This window comes from Triturus cristatus, chromosome 4_1 (assembly GCF_964204655.1).
Source record: "Triturus cristatus chromosome 4_1, aTriCri1.1, whole genome shotgun sequence".
In the NCBI taxonomy this organism is placed as follows: domain Eukaryota; kingdom Metazoa; phylum Chordata; class Amphibia; order Caudata; family Salamandridae; genus Triturus; species Triturus cristatus.
In genome coordinates, this window is record NC_140585.1 from 355,035,716 (window position 1) to 355,057,799 (window position 22,084).

At 43.3% G+C, this 22,084-nt stretch overlaps 1 protein-coding gene across 1 annotated transcript in view; it reads right to left on the reverse strand.

Annotated features, from left to right (window-relative positions):
* Nucleotides 1-22,084, reverse strand: part of IPO8 (importin 8) — a 557,903-nt gene that overhangs the window by 366,100 nt on the left and 169,719 nt on the right. Inside the window, exons 8-10 of the mRNA XM_085652356.1 lie at nucleotides 17,546-17,630; nucleotides 8,813-8,947; nucleotides 7,089-7,188 (exon numbers count right to left, since the gene is read on the reverse strand). Of these exons, the coding sequence (XP_085508482.1) occupies nucleotides 7,089-7,188; nucleotides 8,813-8,947; nucleotides 17,546-17,630 (320 nt within the window). The remainder of the gene's footprint in view (nucleotides 1-7,088; nucleotides 7,189-8,812; nucleotides 8,948-17,545; nucleotides 17,631-22,084) is intronic.

A 22,084-nucleotide genomic window follows, 5' to 3' on the forward strand; every position in this document is an offset into this window, starting at 1 on the left:
GAAATACAGAATTGAGGTGGAAACATCAGGATCATAGCCCAAATGTCCTGGACTCTTCGCTTCGGAGGGTAGGAGCATAACTATACCAGAGTGTCCACAGTGAGTCAGATGAAAGGGAGCATGGAAGAGTGATTCAGGTGTGGCTGCGGCACGTTGCTAGTGAACCCCAGCAAGTGTAGATGGTTTGCCATAATATGTTAAATGTTGAATCAAAAATATAGTATAAGTAACTTATAAGCAAGTGAGCAAGGTAGCTATCGGAATCTGCGCTGTTGGGCGGAAAGAGAGAAACGGATGTCAGCACCCCAGGGAATCAGCTATAAAGGTACCACGCATGTCACTTCTGGTACAGAAGCTTCAATACACAAAACAATTTTCAGCAGTGGAGGGTAGATCTAGCCAGGGCTTTCCCCAATGATCGAATGTCTTATGTTATGTCATAGGTTTTATTAAGCATTCTAATACCTATACAGGTATCATGATGCTGGGAAACTGAGCTGAAAAGGACACGTAGGAAGAACTACTGCCTGTATAGCCAGGTCTTCAAGGATTTCCTGAAATGCAAAAGGTCCTACACAAAGTTACCCAGAGTGTGTTCCACAATTTTGCAGCAGACACTGAGATAGACCTACCTCCAGAGTGAGCCTATATAAATCTAGGAATAACAAAAAGGAAAGCATCAGTACAGCAAAGGGTGTGACCCGGTACATAGCAGGTAATCGTATTGTTGAGATAACTGGACTGGTCTGGTACAAGGCTCTAGAAATGTAGCAGAGGGATTGAAAAGCAAGTCGCCAACGCAATGAATCCAATGAGGTGGAGACAGAAGAACCCTGAGATAAACCAAGAACTAATCTATATGTAAAGATTTTTTTCAACATGCCCGATAAAGCACCCAGAAAAAGAGAACTGCAGTAGTCTACATGACACAAAATGATCGCCTGGACCACCATTCGACGGGCTGCCATTGGCGGAAGTGGCAGAATTTTCCTCAGCGCCCATCGCAGCAAGAAGCATGTGACCAACATAAGGTTAACATGTCTTTTGAGAGAAAGAACCAACTACAAAAATAGAAGTTCAAGTTTTTTACTGACTTTACTGGCTCAGGGGGCTCTGACCAAGATAGGGGGCAAAATCTGGAGGAAAGGAGTCATATAGGTTGAGTGTAGTTGATTCAAAGCACCTTGGGTTTGTCAGAATTAAACTTTAAAGCAATGAAACAAAACCAGCAGGGAACTTCAGACATGCAATGATGAAAAGCCCCAGTGGGTCCTATCCCTGAATGATCTAGAGCAATAATTAATGGAGTCTGATCTGAATAGTTCATTTGGCTAAGCCCGAAAATATCTACCTAAATTCACCAATGGACGCGTGTAAATCTTAAAAAGAAAAGGACTTAACACTGGCCCCTGTAAACGTTCCTGATGCAAAGTTTTAAATTCTGACATAAAAGGTTGTAGGTACACTGCCCGACACCTTGCCTTTTACGCCACTGGCGGGCTGACCCACAGATACTGGCTTCTGACAGTCTACAAAGAAGAGTGAAATGCGACACTGTATCAAGTGTGGCAGAAAGATCCAGTAACAATATGGGCACTAAATTGACCTAGTCCACTGACATCAACATGTCATCAAGGATTGCCAGCAAGCTGTTTCAGTGCTGTGTCCTGTTCGAAACCCAGACTGTACAGGCTCCAGAATCTGATTATCTTCCAGAAAGACAGATATCAACCTATCAACATGCTTCACCAAGATTTAAAAAGCAAAGGGCAGCAAATAGATTGGCCTACAGTTATGGAGGACTGCTTGGTCTGCATTGGTGTTCTTTAGTGAATGCCTTTTTTCCCAATCCACTAGAACTCATGCATTTTTAAAAAGCTATAGCAGACATCAAGCAGATAATTTGCATAGCTGCTTTCCACAAATTAGAGGGAATTGGATCCAAAGGAGATCTTGATGAACAAGCAATCCTGATAAACTGTTACTGGGAATGTTGAGCAAAGTCATCCAGGCAAGGAACTAATGACATCTCTAGTAGCTGTGATCCCTCAGAGAGCCAATGATGAATCTTTGGCAACATTGACTATGCAGTTGTTAAGGGGATCTTGGGTAAATGAGGAACTATAGCATCAATATATGGCAGTAAGAGACCCCAACAACTTGTAGATAGTAACAATTTTTTCTTAAAGAAGCCCCTGTGAGCGTTCAATGGTAGATGACGAGCACTTTTGGGAAGAAAAGGACCAAACTATTGTAAAAAGTTCCACTGAGCATTTTCAGCTGGCAAGATGTTTTATCAGTATTCCTTTTAGCTGAGACTATCATTTATTTATAGCACTTCAGGGCCTTTTTAAGCTTCATTAAAGCATTCTAGCAGACGGGGAATAGTCCAGATGCCATATTCTTTTCTATTTCATACAGCCACACTTGACCAGGGAGTAGGCCTGGCGAAATGTGATCATTTTCTCCAGTACGACCTTCAGGGACCCCGCCAGATGGTTAGAAACCAGAAGAATGTTCGACTGCTTGTTGCAGTACTATATGGCAATAGTGTTGTCCATGAGCACATGCACCAGCCTTCCTTTGAGTGGCAGCAAAAAAGCCTTCAGGCCTCCAGCAGGTTAATGTGGAGCTTGCCCACTGTTGAAGACTGCAGGCCTTTGAGCCCCACCTTCCCAGGATGGACCCTGCAACCCAGTAGTGATGCATCTATCACCTTCAGCTCTGGGTGTGGAAAGGAAAGGGGTCTGATGCAGGACAACTTTTAACTGGTCATCCACCACTGCAGATCTTTGGTCAAACCCTTCAAGACCTGGATGGAAATGAAAAGGTGGACTTGAAATTAGGCCCACTGGGATTTCAGCTTCCCATTGCAGGGCTCACATGTACCATCGGATGAGGTTTACTGGGAGAATGCAAAACGCTGGGAGACCTAGAAGCCTCAGAGCCACCATTACCAAAATGCAGGATTGACCCTGAAATATTAGGATCAAAGCCCAAATGTCCCAGACTTGCTGCAATGGTGAAAAGGCCCTGAACCACACCCCAAGGAATGGAAGACCCTGTGATGACTTATTTACTGTGAACGCCAACAATGCTGGGAGTTCTGCCGTTGTAAGCTGGTGGTCCACGACTGACTGCAGTGAAGCCACCTTCAGCAGCAAGTCATCGAGGTATGGAACACAGGAACTCATTACCTCCAGAGACTGACAGTGACCACCACCATCACTTTCTTGACTACCCAAGGGATGGAGGTGAGGCCAAAGGGGAGCACAACAAATATAAAATGTTCCTGGCCTAAGTTGAAGCACAAGTAAAGCCTGTGGGTCTGCTGAGAAGTATATGAAAAATACAGGTTCTGCAAGACAAGGATATCGTCCTGGGTTCTGGGTCCAGAGCAGTTGGATCTGAGCCAAATGTGAGTATCTTGAAGTTGTAATGCTTTAGGCAGGCGTTCTGTACTTCCAGGATGGGCTTAAGCCTTCCATCCAGCAGGATCGACAGAAGTTCATCCGAAATTTGTTCTGGTGAGGGAGGAATGTCGAGTGGGAAAGAGAGGAAAGATAGGGCATAGACCCTTTGAACAATCAGCAAGACCCATCTGTCAGACATGATGGATCGCCAGCCTGAGAGGAAGTGGTGAATCTGTCCTCTACCGGTTAGGTGTAAGCAGCTCAGGGCAAAGTAAAGTAGCTTTTTGGTCGCTGCAGCTAGGAAAGAGGAGATGGAGGGCTGGTGCCCCTGGTAGCGTATGCGATGGCTGCTAGTGCCGTGTACATGGCCCCGAATAAACTAGGCTGTCTGCTTTATCACTACCTAGGGATGTCACTACAATAAAAAAAAACGAACTTCCTTGAAGCAGCCCAGAAATTTGAGGAACTGATGGGGAAATTGCCTTGCAGGGGTCAACAGCTTCAAGGAGTGCGCTGCAGCATTATTATCCTTAAACCATTCCAGAGCAGAGTCTGCTTTCTCTCCAAAGAGGCGAGAGCCAGCAAAGAGTATGTCCATCAGCGAAGCCAGAACATCACCAGAAAATCTGGTTGGTCTCAGAGGCATACACAAGGACCTGATGGATGGAGCGCTGAAACTTTTCAGACACTCACCCCCAGTCACAGATCTGGGTTGAATCCATCATCATTCTTTAGCTCACTTCGCCACCTCTGTTCAGACCCAGCTATATGCAAATCAGTCCTGACCTTGTGCCTCGTGGGAACAGTCCAGCCAGAACTACCAAGCCAGGACTTCCCTGAACCGGAAACAAGCATCCTGGCACCCGTTTCTGGGTAACACCCTTCATCAGCCAGGCTACCTTGAATCTCGTGGCAAAGTGATAAAGACACACAGGTCTGGGCATACCATGCCAATTTAGGGCGAACAAAGCAAACACTAGGAGGCATGTCTGCAGAGCACAACACTGGTAGCCACTGCCCTGACAATAACATTTGTGATATGTAAGCCTGCGCACATGATACATTTCACTTTTTCCTGCCCATCATTGAAGGTCATAGACAAGGAGGCCCTAAAGGCCCTCTGAAACTGCAGACAACATGCTGCACTCCATGTTCAAAAGGGCATGTGTACATCGGCTCAACAGACATACTGCGTTTATGGACTGCAGCATCAGGCTGGCAGAAAAAACATTTGCTTGCCAAAAGCATCAGTCCTTTTGGATTCTCTATTAGAAGGATATGTCACATATAAATTAGGATTCACCATGCTGGTCAAAGCCTGAAAAATGAGACTTTCCAGAGAAGGGTGCTTAGTGACAAAATCTGGTTCAGTGGATGCAGGCCTATTGCCTCTCCACCTGCAGGCTAACGGGCAGACAAGAACATGATCTCAACTACGTAGCCATGAAGTTATCCATCACTATATGAAAGCAAAATCTGAAGTTGCAGGCCCAGGCTGTAAAATATCTGTCAAAACATTAATATTGGTCTCAACAGAGTGCAGCTGTAATTCCAGTACATCAGCCGCCATTTGAACCACTACTTCTAATGAGACACTTTCTTCCATTAGTGGCCTATGTGGTGAGTCAAGCTCTGATTTAGAGCAGGAGGTGGAGCGGTTGTGGGAAAGGCCCTGTATTGGAGTGGGAGTGGAAACTGACTGAAGACCACAACTTCATAGTACATTGGACAAACTATAACTCGCGCTCCTGGTCTCGTTCTCCAGCTGCCTTCGGGTGTGTGAGAGTGCATTGGTCACATGATTTCAAGCCATGGACTGACAGCTACTACCTACAGTCATGGCACTGCTTGAATCTTGTCGTTTGCAGTTGGCACACTGTTCTCTAGTACACCGCTGGAGTTTGGAGTTATCGGAAGACCAACAAGTATTAAAGCAAACCTCATGATAAACATCAGAAGGCACAGAAAGAAAGGAACTCAGTCAATTCCGGGGCTGATTGAAGCAAGCTGCACAATGCCACCTATGGGCGTGCTGGAAAACTGCTGAAAAATTCCCGGATTACAGTTTAGCACCCGAGGAATATTCTAAGGTAAGGAACCTGCAGTTAGAAGCATCGATCAAAAAAATGTTTTAGCCACTGCACAGGTTTTGGGGAAAGGGTTGGACAATGCACAATGTATTGCATTAATAAATTCACATGTTTATGTTGTGGGTATCTAAGATGGATCAGAACCCTCCTATCTTCCTCATTCCAAGAGAGTGGTATCCATACCCCGACTCTGGGAATGGGGCCTGCCTACTTGCTGAGGCTGGGGCAGCTCGATTGCTCTTAAGGAAAAGAGCCTCTTTACTTTCTGCAGACGTTATTGGGATCCTAAAAGGTGGCATAGGAGGCCTGTATGATTGGGGGGTTAGGGGTCATAACAGTAGTAAAGCATAGCTGTTCTTCACCACTATAAGAACATGTTTATCTCTGGTTATATTGGTCTAGTGGTGGAAGGATAAGGGAAAGCCTTCCACTTTACTTTTTAACCTCTGCACAGGCTGAAAAAGCTGGTTTGTTCTTCCTCTGACAATTCTCCCTTTCTCGAGGAAGGGTAGGAGAAGGATCTACTTGGGATCCTATAAAATAGGTGATAAGAGATTGTGCCTGTTCAGCGTCACACCATGGCACTCGTCGTCATTTTACTTCTTAAGGCAAGAATCTATTATACAAACTGTTATCACTATAACCGTATCCTACTCAGTGTCGCTCATTTTACCAACTTAGGAAGGATGGAATTGTGACTTTAGCATGCGTGACTGAAAGCCAATGGTCTTTCCATTAAATACAAATCTTCGCAGTAGATGAATTACCCAATGATCTAACTTAGCAGGTGAATACAATCTATTTTATCCCAAAAAAAACAAATTAAAAAAAAAGATTACATTTAAGTAGTTCGATAAAAGGCCCTTTTTTCTTGTGGAAAATAAGAAAAGGTTTTCAAAGGACTAGGGTCTAACTAGCCCAATTTAATTTAATGAACTCTATTAAAGCTACATTTTGTTTGAAAGAGTAAATGACAATTCAAAAAGTGATTCATTTTTGTAAACTACTATGAAAGCAGTTCCTTGTGTTTCTAGGAGAGACAATCCAACCACCAGAGTTCAGATCACTCTAGTGCCTGTATTTCTCACACATTTCTGTGGGACTATTATCATTAGCTACTTATTAGCTATTATCTCTGTTCTGTAATTTACAAATCGAGGCTCTAGGGTAGGAGGACCTCAGAATTGTGCCACAGAAGGAGTCAAAAAGCTGATATATCTAGTGAGGACGATTATGGTATGTAGGATAATTATGCTACAAATGTAAGGCATACTAAACATATATTTTGTACTGTTACACTTTAAAGCAACAACATTAATCATTAATTTTTACAAAGAAACAGTGTACTGTAATGTTATATTTTACTAATCTCAACAGAAGCATTGGAGCCTTGCTCCACAGTTTACTTTAAATGCTCTTTAACAGAGGAACTGTTGGATATAAGCTATGGAAACATTATGTAAATGCCTGTGAGGCCTAATTTAATCCTGGTGAACACCACACAAAAAAGACAACTTGAAGTGAGACCGCAACCTATTCAGCGCCATTGGCATTTGAAAATTTTAGATACTAACGATACACTCACCAAACTTCATTCGGATATACTCATAAGGATCCTCCTGCCACAACTCTTCATCTTCATCTTTGTAGCACATCAAAGGGAAAACAACCTCCTCAGAAATGCCCTGAATAAAGGAAATCAAATAAGGGAAGCAGACCCAAGATATGTGAATTATTTCATTGCTTAATTTATTTTACTAACAAAATATATAAAAATCAATCCAACCATATAACATTGCAATAAAATGTATAGTCAGCCTATGGGCTGTGTGATTACCTGTGTGCGTATGCTTCAACACCTTTTTTCCACTGATGCTGAAGAGCACTGGCAAAAAAATGTTTCTCTTTTTGCCGATGTTGACTGGCAAAGCGGAAAAGGCTACACAGACAAAATCAAAAGGCAAAACCCACAGGCTTTGACACTCCTTGCTTATAGTCTTGCTGTGAATCTGAACCAGTATTTCTGCTTTCAGCAGTATGAGACCACATGAATTACTTTTTTTTGTTAAATACAGTCAGGTGAGTTAATATGTTTTGTCCAAGATAAAGTGCACACCTAGGTTCAGAAAGCAACAGTAAATAACAAAAAGAACGAACCAATGTTCAACCCTAGGATAACAGAGGGCAATAACCATTATTACAAGATCATTTTACCAACTGGCAATAGGGTGGGCAATGTTGTGGGAGCAATTAGCTCAAATGAGCAGCTCTAGCTTTTTCTTTTAGCTTCTTTGTGAAACAAAGTAGAACCGGGTTGAGACTTGTGAGATCTCTGATATTGTGTAAGAGTGGGTGAGCATATTTTCAGCAGCTTTACATTATAGACCTAGCTAGAGACTAGCTTCAAGTGACTACGGGTGCCCCAGTGAGGCATGCAGGTTTTCGTCATTACTGCTTTGTACATGATCTACCAAGATTTTAACATATTCCACAGTGGTAGGTAGAACCAATTGATTGCTACCCGAGTGGCAGTCGTAGGATAATCTAGGGCTGTCCTATTACGAAATGGCTGGCTACACATCGTCTGATGAGGACTTGAGCAGTTATTTCGAAATTCAAGTTTGAGAACCAACGCTGAATGAAAGTGTTGCATATAAACACAGATGTGACCAGGGCCTGCCCCCAACACACATGTATTTATCATTGGCAATCACCTTACATGATTTTCTAGGCTGATAGATTTTTCTCAACACCCTTGAGGGAGTCAACATACTACTGTAGAGTTCATCATTCAGTGAAAACTATTTGTAAGCAGGGTATTGGAAATAAGTTCAGACTACACATATTAAACTACTAACCACCTGACCAAAATGAAAAGTATTCAAATGTTGTTGAGCAAGATTAAACAAATTATAACTATATAATGTTTTTTAAGAGGTTTGCCTAGTCAAACCTGCCTGTACTTGACCATAGCGCAATATACAAAAAACACATTATTAATACCACATGTTACAGGATGCGCATGTTCAAAATAAATCATAGAATGCAGTGTGTTAACTACTGTAAGTCTGGTTGAGTTAGCTTTTGACAGGCTTGGCCAAGTTCAACTGCCAAGATGCAGAATGAATACATAGATTTCCAGCTTCAAAATTAATTAGTTTTAACACAGTTACAGATCTGGGATACAACTAATTACATTAGCAACACAGAAATACAATTCCAAATTAAGGTAATTGTAACAAAATGCCCATCTATAAACCTAACTCGGGTAGCAACACAATTAAGCACCACAACATATTTTACACTAACCTGTATGTGCGGCTTCATCTGCTTCCATGTTACAGAGTGAATAACTCCCTGGTTCAGATAGTTCAGTGCCTGCTGAAGAACACGTGGTGCAATGTACTGTTTCTGTCGGTACTGGTCTAATATTTTTAACAGTACCTAAGGGAATGGAAAAAATAAAAAATAACGAAATATGCATATATTTAATTTTGAAGAGATTATATTTTATCCTGCAAAAAATGTGTTTAACTGGCATTCCATTTTAAAACACATATGCTAAAATTCAGAGGCTGCAACAGTGCCACTAGCAAAGCAGTGTTCTTTCCAGTCTGATAGTGATCTGAGTACTGAGTGCCAGGGGTGTCACTTTCATGCCATACTCAAGGAGAGGATTAACTAGCCAATGGAGCAACAGTTCCCATGGGGTGGCCCTTCACACTTTAGATCACTTCCTGGGGGCCTGGCAAAAAAAATCTCCGAGTACCCTTCCCCTCCTGAATCCAAGATGGCTCAGGCCTTCTCCCCTGTGCAGAGCTCTGGGCAGCCCCCTTGGCTGTACCCCTCATGAGTCACTCCTCCAGGAAAAGTGGATTTACAATGGGTTTACCCCTCTGGCGGAGAAGCGAGCCTGTCCTCTCCATCTAGTATAAGGAGAAAGTCATCCTCATCCTTCACCACATGAATTTTCAATCAGTTTATGGTGCTGGGCAGCTGTTAAGATCTGGCTTTTTGGAAGGTTCCCACCCACCTTTTGCTGACCTCAGGTACTGGTGTAATGACTCTCCAGACCGGGGCGCTAATGTCCAGCGTCTAGAGTATGTGCTCTCTAACAGTGGGTACAAACTGACTAATCTCCGATTGGCAAACAAGTCCCTAGTAATAGGTACTAAATGTACCCAAGGCCTGCAAATTAAGGTGCCTTTAGTGGACAGCAGCACTATTTGTGCCACAATTACAATGGCAAGCAAAGAGTTGGCATTAGGCCTGTTCTGCAGCCTAGATGGCAAGTAAAAAGATAGCCAGGTTTAACTTACCTGTAAGTCCCTACTTTATGGTACTCAGGGTACTAACGGCCTGTAGGTTAAAGTGGCCCTTGTGGAAGCTAGTACACTTAAGTGTGCACCACTGCAGTGGCAAATAAAAACTGACAGGTAAAACACTGTCAAACGTAACCTGTTGAAGGAAGACTTTTAACAGGACCAACCCCCACCTATTTATCACCTATAAGTCACCCTTAAAGTCTATCCTAAGTGCCCAGAGAGTAAGCTTCTTGGTTCTAAATAGCAGGCCATGTATAAAGTGTGTTTACATGCCCCAGAAGTGAAAACTTTCCAAAGTATATTTTACCTATTGGAAAGCTGGCAGAATCATGAATAACACTGGGTGACTTTAATGAATTCTAATAAAGTGTAAATGTCTAATAGAACTAGGTAGAAGTGTTTCAAAGAGTCAAATTAGAAGTTACATGAAATCCAAAGTATTGCCAAAGTTGGATTTAACATAACCATTTTAGAAAAGTAGCTGTTTAGAAGCGTTTTTTTCTAATTTGCCCAACAGCCTTTTCTGATTGACCTATCAGCTTACAGCTGCCAAACCTGTGATTAGGTATCAAGTGTTGTCCTGTTCTGTAGCAGGATGGCTGGGGGAGGGTAGGCTAATTACACTTCGAAAGACAGGTTGCCTCAGTAGGAACAGGTGTCACTGAGCCCATGCCTGTCCCCTTTCTTTTGTTTGGCCAGCCAGTCTGGCTACACTTTTATTAGATTGGGATTTACCTTGAAGGAGGAGTTAAGTCCCCAGGTGCCCTACCTTTTGGGTGGCCAGAAAGCCCCACATAGGGAAAGAAGGGTGTGGCCATGTTAACAGTGGGCAGAGTAGTCCACTCTGGGGTAGTTTGTTGCCACGCTGTCCATAAAGTAGTCACAAGGCAGGTGGGATTGCCCTGGGGAACAGTAAGGAAATGCTGATCACAATGATTGGACTGATCCTAGACAAAAATGTCTTTCTATTTAAAGACAAATGGTACCGCCAAAAACAGGGAGTAGCCATGGGTTCCAGGTTCTCTCCCTCGTATGCCAACCTTTTCATGGGTTGGCTGGAGGAGAGTTGGATCTTGGGACCAGCGGGTGCTAATTGGACTGACTCCATTTTATTCTGGGGCAGATACATAGATGACTGTCTTATGGTTTGGACAGGGGACACTGGCAAACTGGTTGAATTTGTAGAACATCTCAACAATAACACCTGGAACATCAGATTTACATACGAATATAGTAGAGAGAAAATTACATTTCTTGACACAGAACTATATGTGAAGGATAGTCAGATTCACAGTAGGCTATACCATAAGAATACAGCCAGTAACGCAATTCTACGTGCATCAAGCGCACACCCCTCTCACCAGATTAACCCTATCCCTTACGGAGAATTTGTGAGAGCAAGACGTAATTGCAGTTCAGAATCTGATTTCAAAGCCTGTACAGAAGCAATGACTTATCGCTTCAAACAAAGGGGTTATGACACACGTACCCTAGAAAAAGCTAAAACAAGGATTGAGATGACAGCGAGAGAAGCAACTCTGAGGGACACTGCTAACAAAAAGAAGAGTGATAACAAAATCAGATTTGTTACAAATTATAATAATCTCTCGGTTATTTTGACCAAAAGTCTCAATAGACATTGGCATATACTGAGGGAAGATGTAACACTGATAGGATCTATCAACAACAGACCAGAAATAACGTACAGGAGAGGAATGTTTCTCAGGAACCTCTTGAGCCCCAGTTATCCCACACCAAAAACCAATACGAATTGGTTGACTACACGTACGGTGGGATTCTATGGGTGTGGACGTTGCTCAGCATGCAAATGGGCAAACAGTAAGAAGGTAGACTTCATAGGCCCTGGCAACAAAGGCTACAAGATCACCATGAACATAAACTGCAGTACCAATTTTGTAGTATACATAATTGAATGTCGTTGCACCAAAAAATATGTGGGGAGCACCATACGATCATTACGCGAGAGGATTGGGGAACACATGAGGGCGGTTAAACAGGGAAACCTCAGATACCCTATCGCGACGCATATTACAGAATGCCATGCACAAGGACATCATAAAGACTTCTCCTTTTACGGGATAGAGCAAACCTTGAGAAACCCAAGGGGAGGTAATAGAGAACTGATGTTACGCAGGAATGAGGCATCCTGGATTCTTAAATTACGGACGACAGATGTTGGGATGAATGTTAATAATGAGATGCACTATTTTCTAGGAAAATAAGAACTACAGATAGAGTGCACTTTTACGAAAACATACTGAACAACCTTTATAATTATGATGTGATCTGATGCGTAAAAGTATAAATGGTATACAAAGCCGCTTAAGAAAAGATTATACTTCTCAGTGTATGATAATATGAGTTACAAACGGCAATGTCACTTATACACAATAGCCACTGATGACAACCTGTAAGATATATAGCAGGTGCACACACATAAGGATGCAGGGAGAGTTTTTGATCCATTTGTATTTACTTTAGAGAACTTTTGGCAGTGTTAAGCCAGGTGCGAGACTATTCATACTAAACATAAACGCTGGGATCCCGTGGGCTTGTGCAAGATAAGAATGGTTTCACAGAATATGAGGAACACAAACTTGATATAATTTTCAGATACTGACCACAGGAATTAGACTTATTGGATGTCATGTTATGATGTGTGTAATAGTGATTATAGACAAAGTTACAAAATTGTGGAGAGTGCAATCCGGTATTGTAGCGCTCGCGCAGAACAGCCTTCAGCCCAGGACCAATTCGTACACAAACAGGGTGCCTACCCGATTCAAGATGGCCACCACTATAACACTAGCTTAATGCACAGGGAATACTGTCCCGCTAACTTACAGAATTTTGGCCTCACGAATAACACATGCCACATACGACCCGTTTTTATAACATACAGGGGTATTTTCAATATTAGTATTACTTTTATCTGAGTACTGAAACTCGCGCTTTCAAAAAATCCCACGCATCTTCTCTTAAAAATATCCAAAATAGACTGGAGATACATTTATGATTACCGCCGAAGTTCACACCGGGAGGGGGGTGGGTTCATGCACTAAACACTGATATTCAATAACATATTTGCCCACTTTAAGATGGGGATTGCTGCCTGACCACTTTCGTGATCACACGATGGGGACGCGATCACGTGACCCTTCAGGGTAACATAGCGGGCCGTTTGGAGGCATGCCGGCACTCTCATTGTGGAGTCCGGCGTGAGGAGAAGAGTTCGCGTATCGGCGGCTCATTTTTCACATTCTCCAGGTAATGACGACTTAGTGCTTGCCCTATATTGCCGCGGTAGAGCACGGAGATATGTTTTTTTTTAGATATTAATGGTGGACATATTCTTGAACAACAACGCCGCTCTGTATTAAAGCCAGGCCGGTCTTTGTCTGTTTATCCCTTCAATAGAATTGGAAATTAAGATTGCAAAGTAACAGATTATATTCTGGAAACCGGCCAAGCAGTCCTTATCAGGATTTCCCCTCACGCCACAGGAGTAGTGTGGCTTGGAATTATCGCCTCACTTTAAGTATGTATAAATATGGGAATGTAGAAGGCTGATGATTACTACGCAGCAGTTAGCTTTTAATTTTTGAAAATGCAGAGATTAGCCCAGAGTGTAACATACACACTTGTTTTCCTTTCTTTGCTCTCTTCACAGACCTCAATACAGTGAATCTGTTCAGGTCAGTGGGTCTCGTATTTGTAAAATTGGTAGAACTGAGAATAACGTTGACGTCTCAGTTTGTAAACTAAGGTGGTGTTTCAGGTTTGGTCACTGGGTGACGTATTTGGGCTTGACTTAGAAAGACTGGTGCTATGATTCATATATAATATAACTCTCTCATCACATAGCCAATCATTGTCACACGCACTTTTCACCTTCAAAGCACAAGAAAATGTATGTGTACAACTGTTTCCATAACGTGTGATTTCTCGCATTTTAATTTGAATGTCACTACTGGCACTGTATGCATGAACGAATACTAGACTTTGAGGTGCTAATATATGATTAGCACTGCGTCACTTTGAATTCCCTTGGGAGCACATTTGTTTTGGAATTAACAAATGCTTGCGAGTAATAACTAATGTAAAACATCATATTATTCTCTACCTAGCCGTGAACAAGTCGCATGTACAACTATACAGAGGCGACGAAACACGTGTTGGCTTGGGAACTGCTTGAAGACCAATTAAAAAGAAAGGAAGAAAAAAGGAGAAAGAAACGGATTGATTTATTGTGTTTTATGTTTGATTAACATCTGAAACTATCAGTTGAATTTTACGTGTGTTTGGGTATACACTTTATGATATCTTGTTGCTTTTGCCACAGAACCTAGGGAGGCAGGTGGTTCTCTCTAACCCTTGAGCACCGTCACTAATAAGGTCCTTTTCAAAATACCTGGTGTAATGACCTATAGGCGCCTACTTCATATTACTCATACCACCGTATCTATTGAAATTAAGTCTACCACTATTGCACTTATATCGTCAAGGCTCATGACAAACCTTGGAGATTATTAGCCTGGCTGGCTAACCCTGACAAGTGGCGCTCCCTGATCTTCCAGAGGCATATCGCAGATGGCCCCCTGTTTATGCCCAAGTTGGCATTAATATGGCTTTCTTAGCTTACTATACTCACCTTCAGGCACAGCAGGAAGCAGCTGACACTCAGGCCCTTCACAATTATGTCATAGCTGCCAGGACAAATAGGCTACTTGCAGCAGTGGCGATCTCCCTGGGAGGGTAGATAACAGTCCAAGAAGTGAGGGGAGCCATGAAGACTGACTAGGGGTAATGTGCCCACATCAGATGGTTGGCCAATCATATTCTATTCAACTTTTGTCAGTGGCCTTGCTCCTACCTCCACCAAGCTATACAATGTGGCCACGGCCTCCGCAGTCTATCATCGATGATGAGAGAGACCGTGATTGTCCCTCTCTTGAAGAAAGATAAGGCTGAAGATTCTGTGATGTCCTATAGACCCCTATCTCACCTAAACTTTGATTACAAGTTGCTAAACAAAATTTTGGTACACAGATGGCTTCCTAATGTAGGCAATTTTATGCATGACAATCAGTCTGGTTTTAATTTTAAGTGTAGTACAGTATCCATTATCCGGCAAAAGGTGCAAATGCTGCACACCGTGCTGGTTGATTATCCTAAGGCCCTCTGGATCCCCACAGACATTGAGAAGGCCTTCAACTCTTTCAGATGGGACTTATTATGGAGTTTGATCGTCGCCCAGGCTTATGTGTGAACTGGAGGAAATCAAATTCTTTCCCACTACATGTCCCGATGATGCGGACACCACCCCTTGAAATAAGTCACGATCTCCGCTGGGAGGCAGTCATGTTCAGATACCTGGGCATTAACATTTACCACTCTGAAACTGAATTACAAGAGGGTAACATCAGAGTAGCGCTAACTTCCTTACGTCAATCGGTGCATTTCTGGCTGCCCTACTGCTGTAAGTGATGGCTAGGGTCACACTGTCAAAATTGTTTTTTCTTCCACAGCTTTTATACTATCTGACTGCTCTCCTGATTCACCTTTCTAGATCTCTCTTCCATGAGATGGATTCATCTCGTCTGGGGGGGGTGGGTCATCGCAGAACTGCTTTGATTAAGTTGCAACATCCCACTGATGAAGGCGGTGTGGCGGTTCCGCATATGGAGCTCTATCATCTTGCTGCACAGCTGTAGTGGGCGGCCTACTGAAGGGATAAACGTTGGAGTGCGACGACTATTGGGACACAATTTGTCCCTACTTGCGCTACCCTGCTGTACTTACTGATCAAATGGCACTCCCAGCATCATGACCCCCCGGGCTGGGCTCCTGCTCAGTAGTCCTCAATTTTAATGGGCCCATGCCCTCCAATGGATGAAACTCCTCTTGCTCTATGGCAACTCCCCCACAAGAGCAATTGGTCTGGGCTACATGTCTGGCACCGTAGGGGCATGACCACACTCTGAGACTGGTACAGAAATGGGCAGCTGCAGAGTTTCCGAGACTTGGTGAAGGAGTATGAGCTCCCCCAACTACATTTCTTGCTACATGGCACTGTGGTGTCTGCCATGTGGTGAGCTTGGGATAGTGGTGGTTGTTAGCCCCCAGAACATTGCTGCCTAAAAGCTATCACTACTACAAAAACAGGTCAAACATGGGCAATAACCCTCCTCAATAGATGACTCCTAGCCCAGGCCGAGGAAAGAGCTGACTGGGTTCAGAGATCGGTAGGCCATTGACCTTGGCCTAGCAATCTCAGACGCCGACTGGACTATTATCCTGACATACTCCTCTGACATCCCGTAGTGCCCGGGATAAAGTCATTCAGTATTACTACTTGCAAAGAGTATACTTGACTCCCAAACGGATCAACATTAAGTTCATTGAGGCGCACATGACTTGTCCATGGTGCCAGCTGAAAGAGGCAGATTTCTACCATATGGTGTGGGACTGATCAACTCTTAGACCCCAATACGTCACGGTAATGAACCTTATTAACATCTCCACTGGCCGAAATATTGAAAAGATCCTGGTGGTCTGCTTTTTGGGGTTATTCCCCAAGGCTAAAATAGTTACTACCAGATTTGCAGACTTGACCCTTGTTCTAGCTCGACAGCAATTGTCCATGTTTTTAGAGTCTCCCATGGGCCCCACCATTCATTGGTGGAGACGTGAATTAAGTAAATTCTGAACACGCACAGGTGTGGCAACTGATCCTCCAAGATTGCCTGGTCATAGACGATGAAAGGCAGTTGCAATCCCTTACAGATGGGGAATGCTCTGAAGAGTGACTGACTGAGGTACCCTGACCGAGGGACCGCAAATTGCTGGTGGGTCTGGCTCAGCTCCGAGGTGTGTCCAGTAGCCTGGGCTGTGCCCTCCTCCTCCAGGCAATATTATTGCAGCATTCTGGTTTAGAATAACACCTCAGCGGTAGTTTGTTGAAGTTTTGCCAGGTTTATTGTTTGACTTTACTTTTCTTCTCTCCCTTTTTTTACTCCTGATCTTGATTATCCGAGGCACTATATTTACATAATTTGTCTTTGCACACATGTCCGACAGTACTGTCCCCTTGATAGCAATTGTTTTTTCTTGAAACTGCTATGTTGTATTTTGTTCTGTAATGGACTATCCACTTGGTGTTGATTCTATCTCCACTGCTGTGGACCTACGTATGTAAAATATTGCTCCTTTTTCATTGATGCATGCTATGCCCAAAAACAAGAATAAAATATGTTGCAAACAAATTAATCACAAAAAGCACGCTTACTGGATAAATATCTAGCTTTTACTTTCCGGGGGAAAAAGTGTTTTGGACCTCTCCGCCCACTTTTTCTCAGCCTCCACTTTACAAATGACCCCACAACGTTCTAAGATGGAGTTATGGTGGATAAACATTTGTAGGGAAAGTTTCATGCAGATTCATCAGACAGTTAATAGCAAAACAAAAAACACACTTCAAAGGGAAATTCTGACAGTTAAGTACCCAGTGGCTAAGGAGCAAATTGAGAAGGATAGGTTCCTTACATGTAATGCAAGGGTTGTGGAAGCACTATTGATGAGGCTTCCCGGGAAGAGAACGTCTATAATCAATCATACATGGGCTGAGCACCACCTCGAATTCACAGACAGATGATACACAAAAGACAACTTAATACAAGAAACATCAAAGTTGTACCTGCTGAATTCCAACAGCATACGTTTTGAGAAAGAACTCTGAGAACTCAAAATATTCTTTTGTCACATTTCCTGGGCTCCCATATCTACAAAAAAGGGAAAATATAACATTCAGAAAAAAAGTTGCAATTTATGGAGCTAGAGAGCATGTAAGATCTAAGACTTCCAAGTCAAACAGTAAACAGAACATTAGCATATACCAATATGTAGTGGGTACTGGAAATAAACGAGATGAAGACTGTAAAACAGTAAGTAAGTCCGTGAATTTAACAATACGTTTTACAATGTGCCCAACAGCCTAGTTGAATGGACCAACCTATATTAACTTTTTTGTTATTAAACTATAACAATGTACTAGTTTAAAGAAGCTTAGCATTCAACTAAATGTACATTCCTACTTCAAAACTCAGATCAAATTAGTTTTTACCTCTACAGAAGCCTTGAGGCAATACATTTTTTTTAGCAATACTAAATATTTCGTTAAACAATATAAGGTTTAAGAGTTAAATGTAAAATTATCAACAGCTTTAACATAAAAGTTTCTCATCTGAACAATAGTTGTTCGGTGAAAATTATGAATTGTAAAGTAAGTGTTGGGAAGGGAATGTCTCCTGCATGGTAAATGGGCTTGTACCACTACCCTGAGTGCCCCGAACACGTGAAACTGATATTCTGATTTTTCTGTTTGTCTCAGCTGACAAGCTAAACACAAGTGTACATTGAAGCGTAGGACTGACAAAAGTTATTAGAAGGTACAGAATCGGTTTTGTGATCTGGAGGGGTGCACCAAGCATGCCCTCTTTATTTACGTACAACTACTATACATGTTCTGGGCTGCTGACATAAAGCAGTGGTGGCAGTATACTGATTTATGTGGACTTGTAATACTAAAACAGACTTTTTTTCTAGTTCAGGAGGAATGCAGCATACCAGCCTCAATAGTGGAAAGTTTCACTTAAATGTGACAACCAGATCCCGGCGCCGACATCCTATATGCTGGTTGTGTATGCGTGTGTAACGTATAGATGGTGGGAAGATTTCATTTCATGGTGAGAGCTTGATTGCTGGGACCAGTGGGATCAATTATGGATAGCTTCGTATGTCTCACCGCGACTGCATGATATGACGCTCCCTGACTTGAGTTTCCTACTGCTTAGTCTTCCTGATGGAGAGATGTTCATGGGAGGAGAATAACATGACCCTCAGTGACATTGAAGATCGCTGGCCCATTAGACAGCTGGCGTCCACGTGTCGCCCTTTAGCAGACTTCCTCTCCGCTCTATCCCTCGTAGACATGTTGCACGCTCTTGGCCCAACATTACACTTTTCACTCTGAGGAACATGGTTGTCTTTCCGGAACTGACTTTACTCTTACCTTGGCTTATCGACTCCCTTGCTTCTGTGAGGTCCGGCATCTGGCTAGGGGCATCTCTGAACACTACCTGCTCTGGACAGTTTATGGCATAGGTATTTGAGTAGAACGAGGGATCACGCTCAACCTTGGTACCTAATAAATCCTAGTCTACAAAATGGCCTTCTACAGGCCACATACCACTAATTTTAAGAAAATAAGACCTCCTTGGACTCAGCACAGACCTTGTTGGAAGCCTACAAGGCAGGTATTGAGGGGCAGGGCCTATCATTAATAGTAGACCACAAGAAGGACAAAAGAGCTGAGTTACAGGCACTGGAGAGAGCAATACTAGCCATAGAGAATAAACTGACTGTTCCGGCACAAGCAGATATTAAACACACGCTAACACTAAAACAACAAGAATATAGGGCTATTGTGACTGATGCCGCAAGGGCCCAACATAGGGTGTTGCTGCATTGAGTCTATGACGTGGGTGACAAAGCTGGAAAGCTCATAGCATGGCTGGAAAGGAGGGAACGAGCAGGCCGCTGGGTGTTGAGAATTCCCACCGAGGGAGCGAATGGAAGACTGACCAGGGATTACCGAAGCCTTCGCCTCCTATTACACTCATCTTTAGTCCCTATCTCAGACCGCTACCGTGGAGGAATCCAACAAACTGCTGGCCGACATATCGCTCCCCAGTCTCACAAGTGATGATACAAGCATAATTGTAGAGGAAATCGGCCGAGCTATATGAGAATTAAACTCTGGCAAGGCGATCGCCCGTAATGGTATGGCAATAGAACTCTATAAGCTTACTGCTCAGAGGCTTGACCTGAACATGCTGCAGATATTCCAGGAGTGCAGGGAATGAGGCGTACTTCAAAGGGTGAAGCAGTTAGCTACAATAGTTGTCATACATTAAGAGGGCAAGCTGCCTGACGACTGTGCTTCATATAGACCAATTTCGCTCCTTAGAGCCAAAGTCAAAATCCTTGCCCTCTTGACTTCCGGACTAATCCAAGTTATCGCTAGACTAGTCCATCCAGATCAATCCAGCTTTTTGCCGGGACACAGCACTGCCCTCAATATTGTGCGACTGCACGGAGTGCTCAGTCTGGCTGGCAAAATTGATGAGAACGCTCTAGTCCTTAGACGTCCATATGGCCTTTGACACTGTTGAATAGCCATACCTTTTTGAAGTATTCATCAAGATAGCTTTGGGCCCTAATTTCTTAGCAAGTGTAAGGCTCCTCTACACTGAGCCCCCAACCCTGGTTCCTGTTAACAGGTGGACTTCTTGGGTCTTTGGCCTTCAGCATGGCACCAGACAGAGCTTCCTGCTTTCTCCACTCCTCTTTGCCCTCTTGTTGGAACCCATGGCAGCCTGGATCAGAATGAATCCACTGATCCGTGGTCTCTACTGGACTGCAATGGGAGAACAGAATTATGCTCTATGGCGGATGGCATCTTGCTATATGTGGCGGACCTCCAGTGCCCCCTTGACAGAATAATGCATATACTCACCCTCTTTGGTCGCCATTTGAGATATGTGATCAACTGGACGAAATCGTTAACCTACAATCTATATGGGCCACACCCAAATTGCCCCCAGTGGTGTGAAGCACAGATAGTTTGTGATGGGTTCCGATATCTCTGTAAATTTGCCACTAGTGACCCAGACCTCATCTATGCAAAAAACCTACATCCGCCCTTGACGCGATTTAAGAGAAATATGCAGCAGTGGAGGTTCCTACCATTGTCTCTGCTTGGTAGGGCTGCGTTATTCAAGATGATAGACCACCTCGCTTTCTTCAGGCACTACACAATACACCATACCCGGTCGCTACAACCTATTTTACAGCTATAGAGATTGCCCACCGGACGCTGCATTGGGATGGGAGGCAGGCACGCATACCACTCAACAAGCTCCCAAGGGGATGGTATGATGGAGGAATAGCTCTTCCAGACATCCAAAAATATGACTGGGCAGCTCAACTCATGACCATTAACCAATGGGTACACCTTCCTGCTGTTAAGCCTGCGTTACGTACGGACCGATTAGATTTGCAACCCGGGGATAATTGCGGACCCTCTAATCCCAATCCATGACACTTGACACTCCAAGGACCCACTGCTGTTACAGTTACACTCTGGCACACAACACTTGCAGCTTTGGGTTGGAAGGGTAAACTAAGCTAGGCCACTCCCTTGTGGGATTCTGAAGAATTGGGCACTCAGTGGACGCAGCATGGGATTGACACATGGCATCTTATTGCTCTCTCAGCATTTTGTTACCCGCAGCCGTGAGAGGAACTGTTTTAAGAACTTTTGGCGTACATCCAGGTGACCCACATTTGTTGAAGTCCAGTATCGTGCCTCGTCCAGAAGGAGTTAACAGTCTATAGTCATTGCGCAAGATATTGGCAGCCTACTATCGTGCCTCGTGCACAAGTGGCCCCTGAGGAAGAGACACGAGGTCCCGAAATGCATTGGGCCGAAGGTCACCAAACGCCACTTTTTGAGTTCATATTGTCATAATGGTATGATTGTGAAAAGCTTTTCACGTATTGATTATCATGAAGTAATGATAATTGCACTTGCATCTATGGAATGATGTTCAAATTAATTCGATTTAATTAGCAAACAAATGAAAATTAATGATATCAACGTGAGACTATTGTTTCTGTTATACAGTGCATGAATTATCGTTAAAATTCGCAAAAAAGTTGGTACAGTAGGTATAACTTTTCCCTTAGCTGTGCACACGGTTCATTCCAGACTATCGTCTTGAATCACTACACACGTTCATGTTACATGAGGGATTGGCAGCCCTCTTACACCATGTAGCACACTAGAGTTTGATTCATTTTTTTCTAACTATTTGTTCTCATTCAGGATTATTTATTTGTACTTTGTGGTGTGCAAGCGACAACCCTCTATTAGTATCTGATTGCTCTCCGCCAAGGTGGGTTATCTATGGTCCTGGGGAGATGTCGTCCCATTCAATGATTTGCAACGAGAATACCAGTTGGCCTCTACTGAAACCTTCTGTTACCTACAGGTCCGCCATGCGGTACAGACGGTGATTCTCCAGGGGAAGGAACTGCCTGAAGCCTTCCCCTTAGAGGACAGACTGCTTGACCACCACATATCCCGTAAAGCGACTTCTCTCACATATTGAAA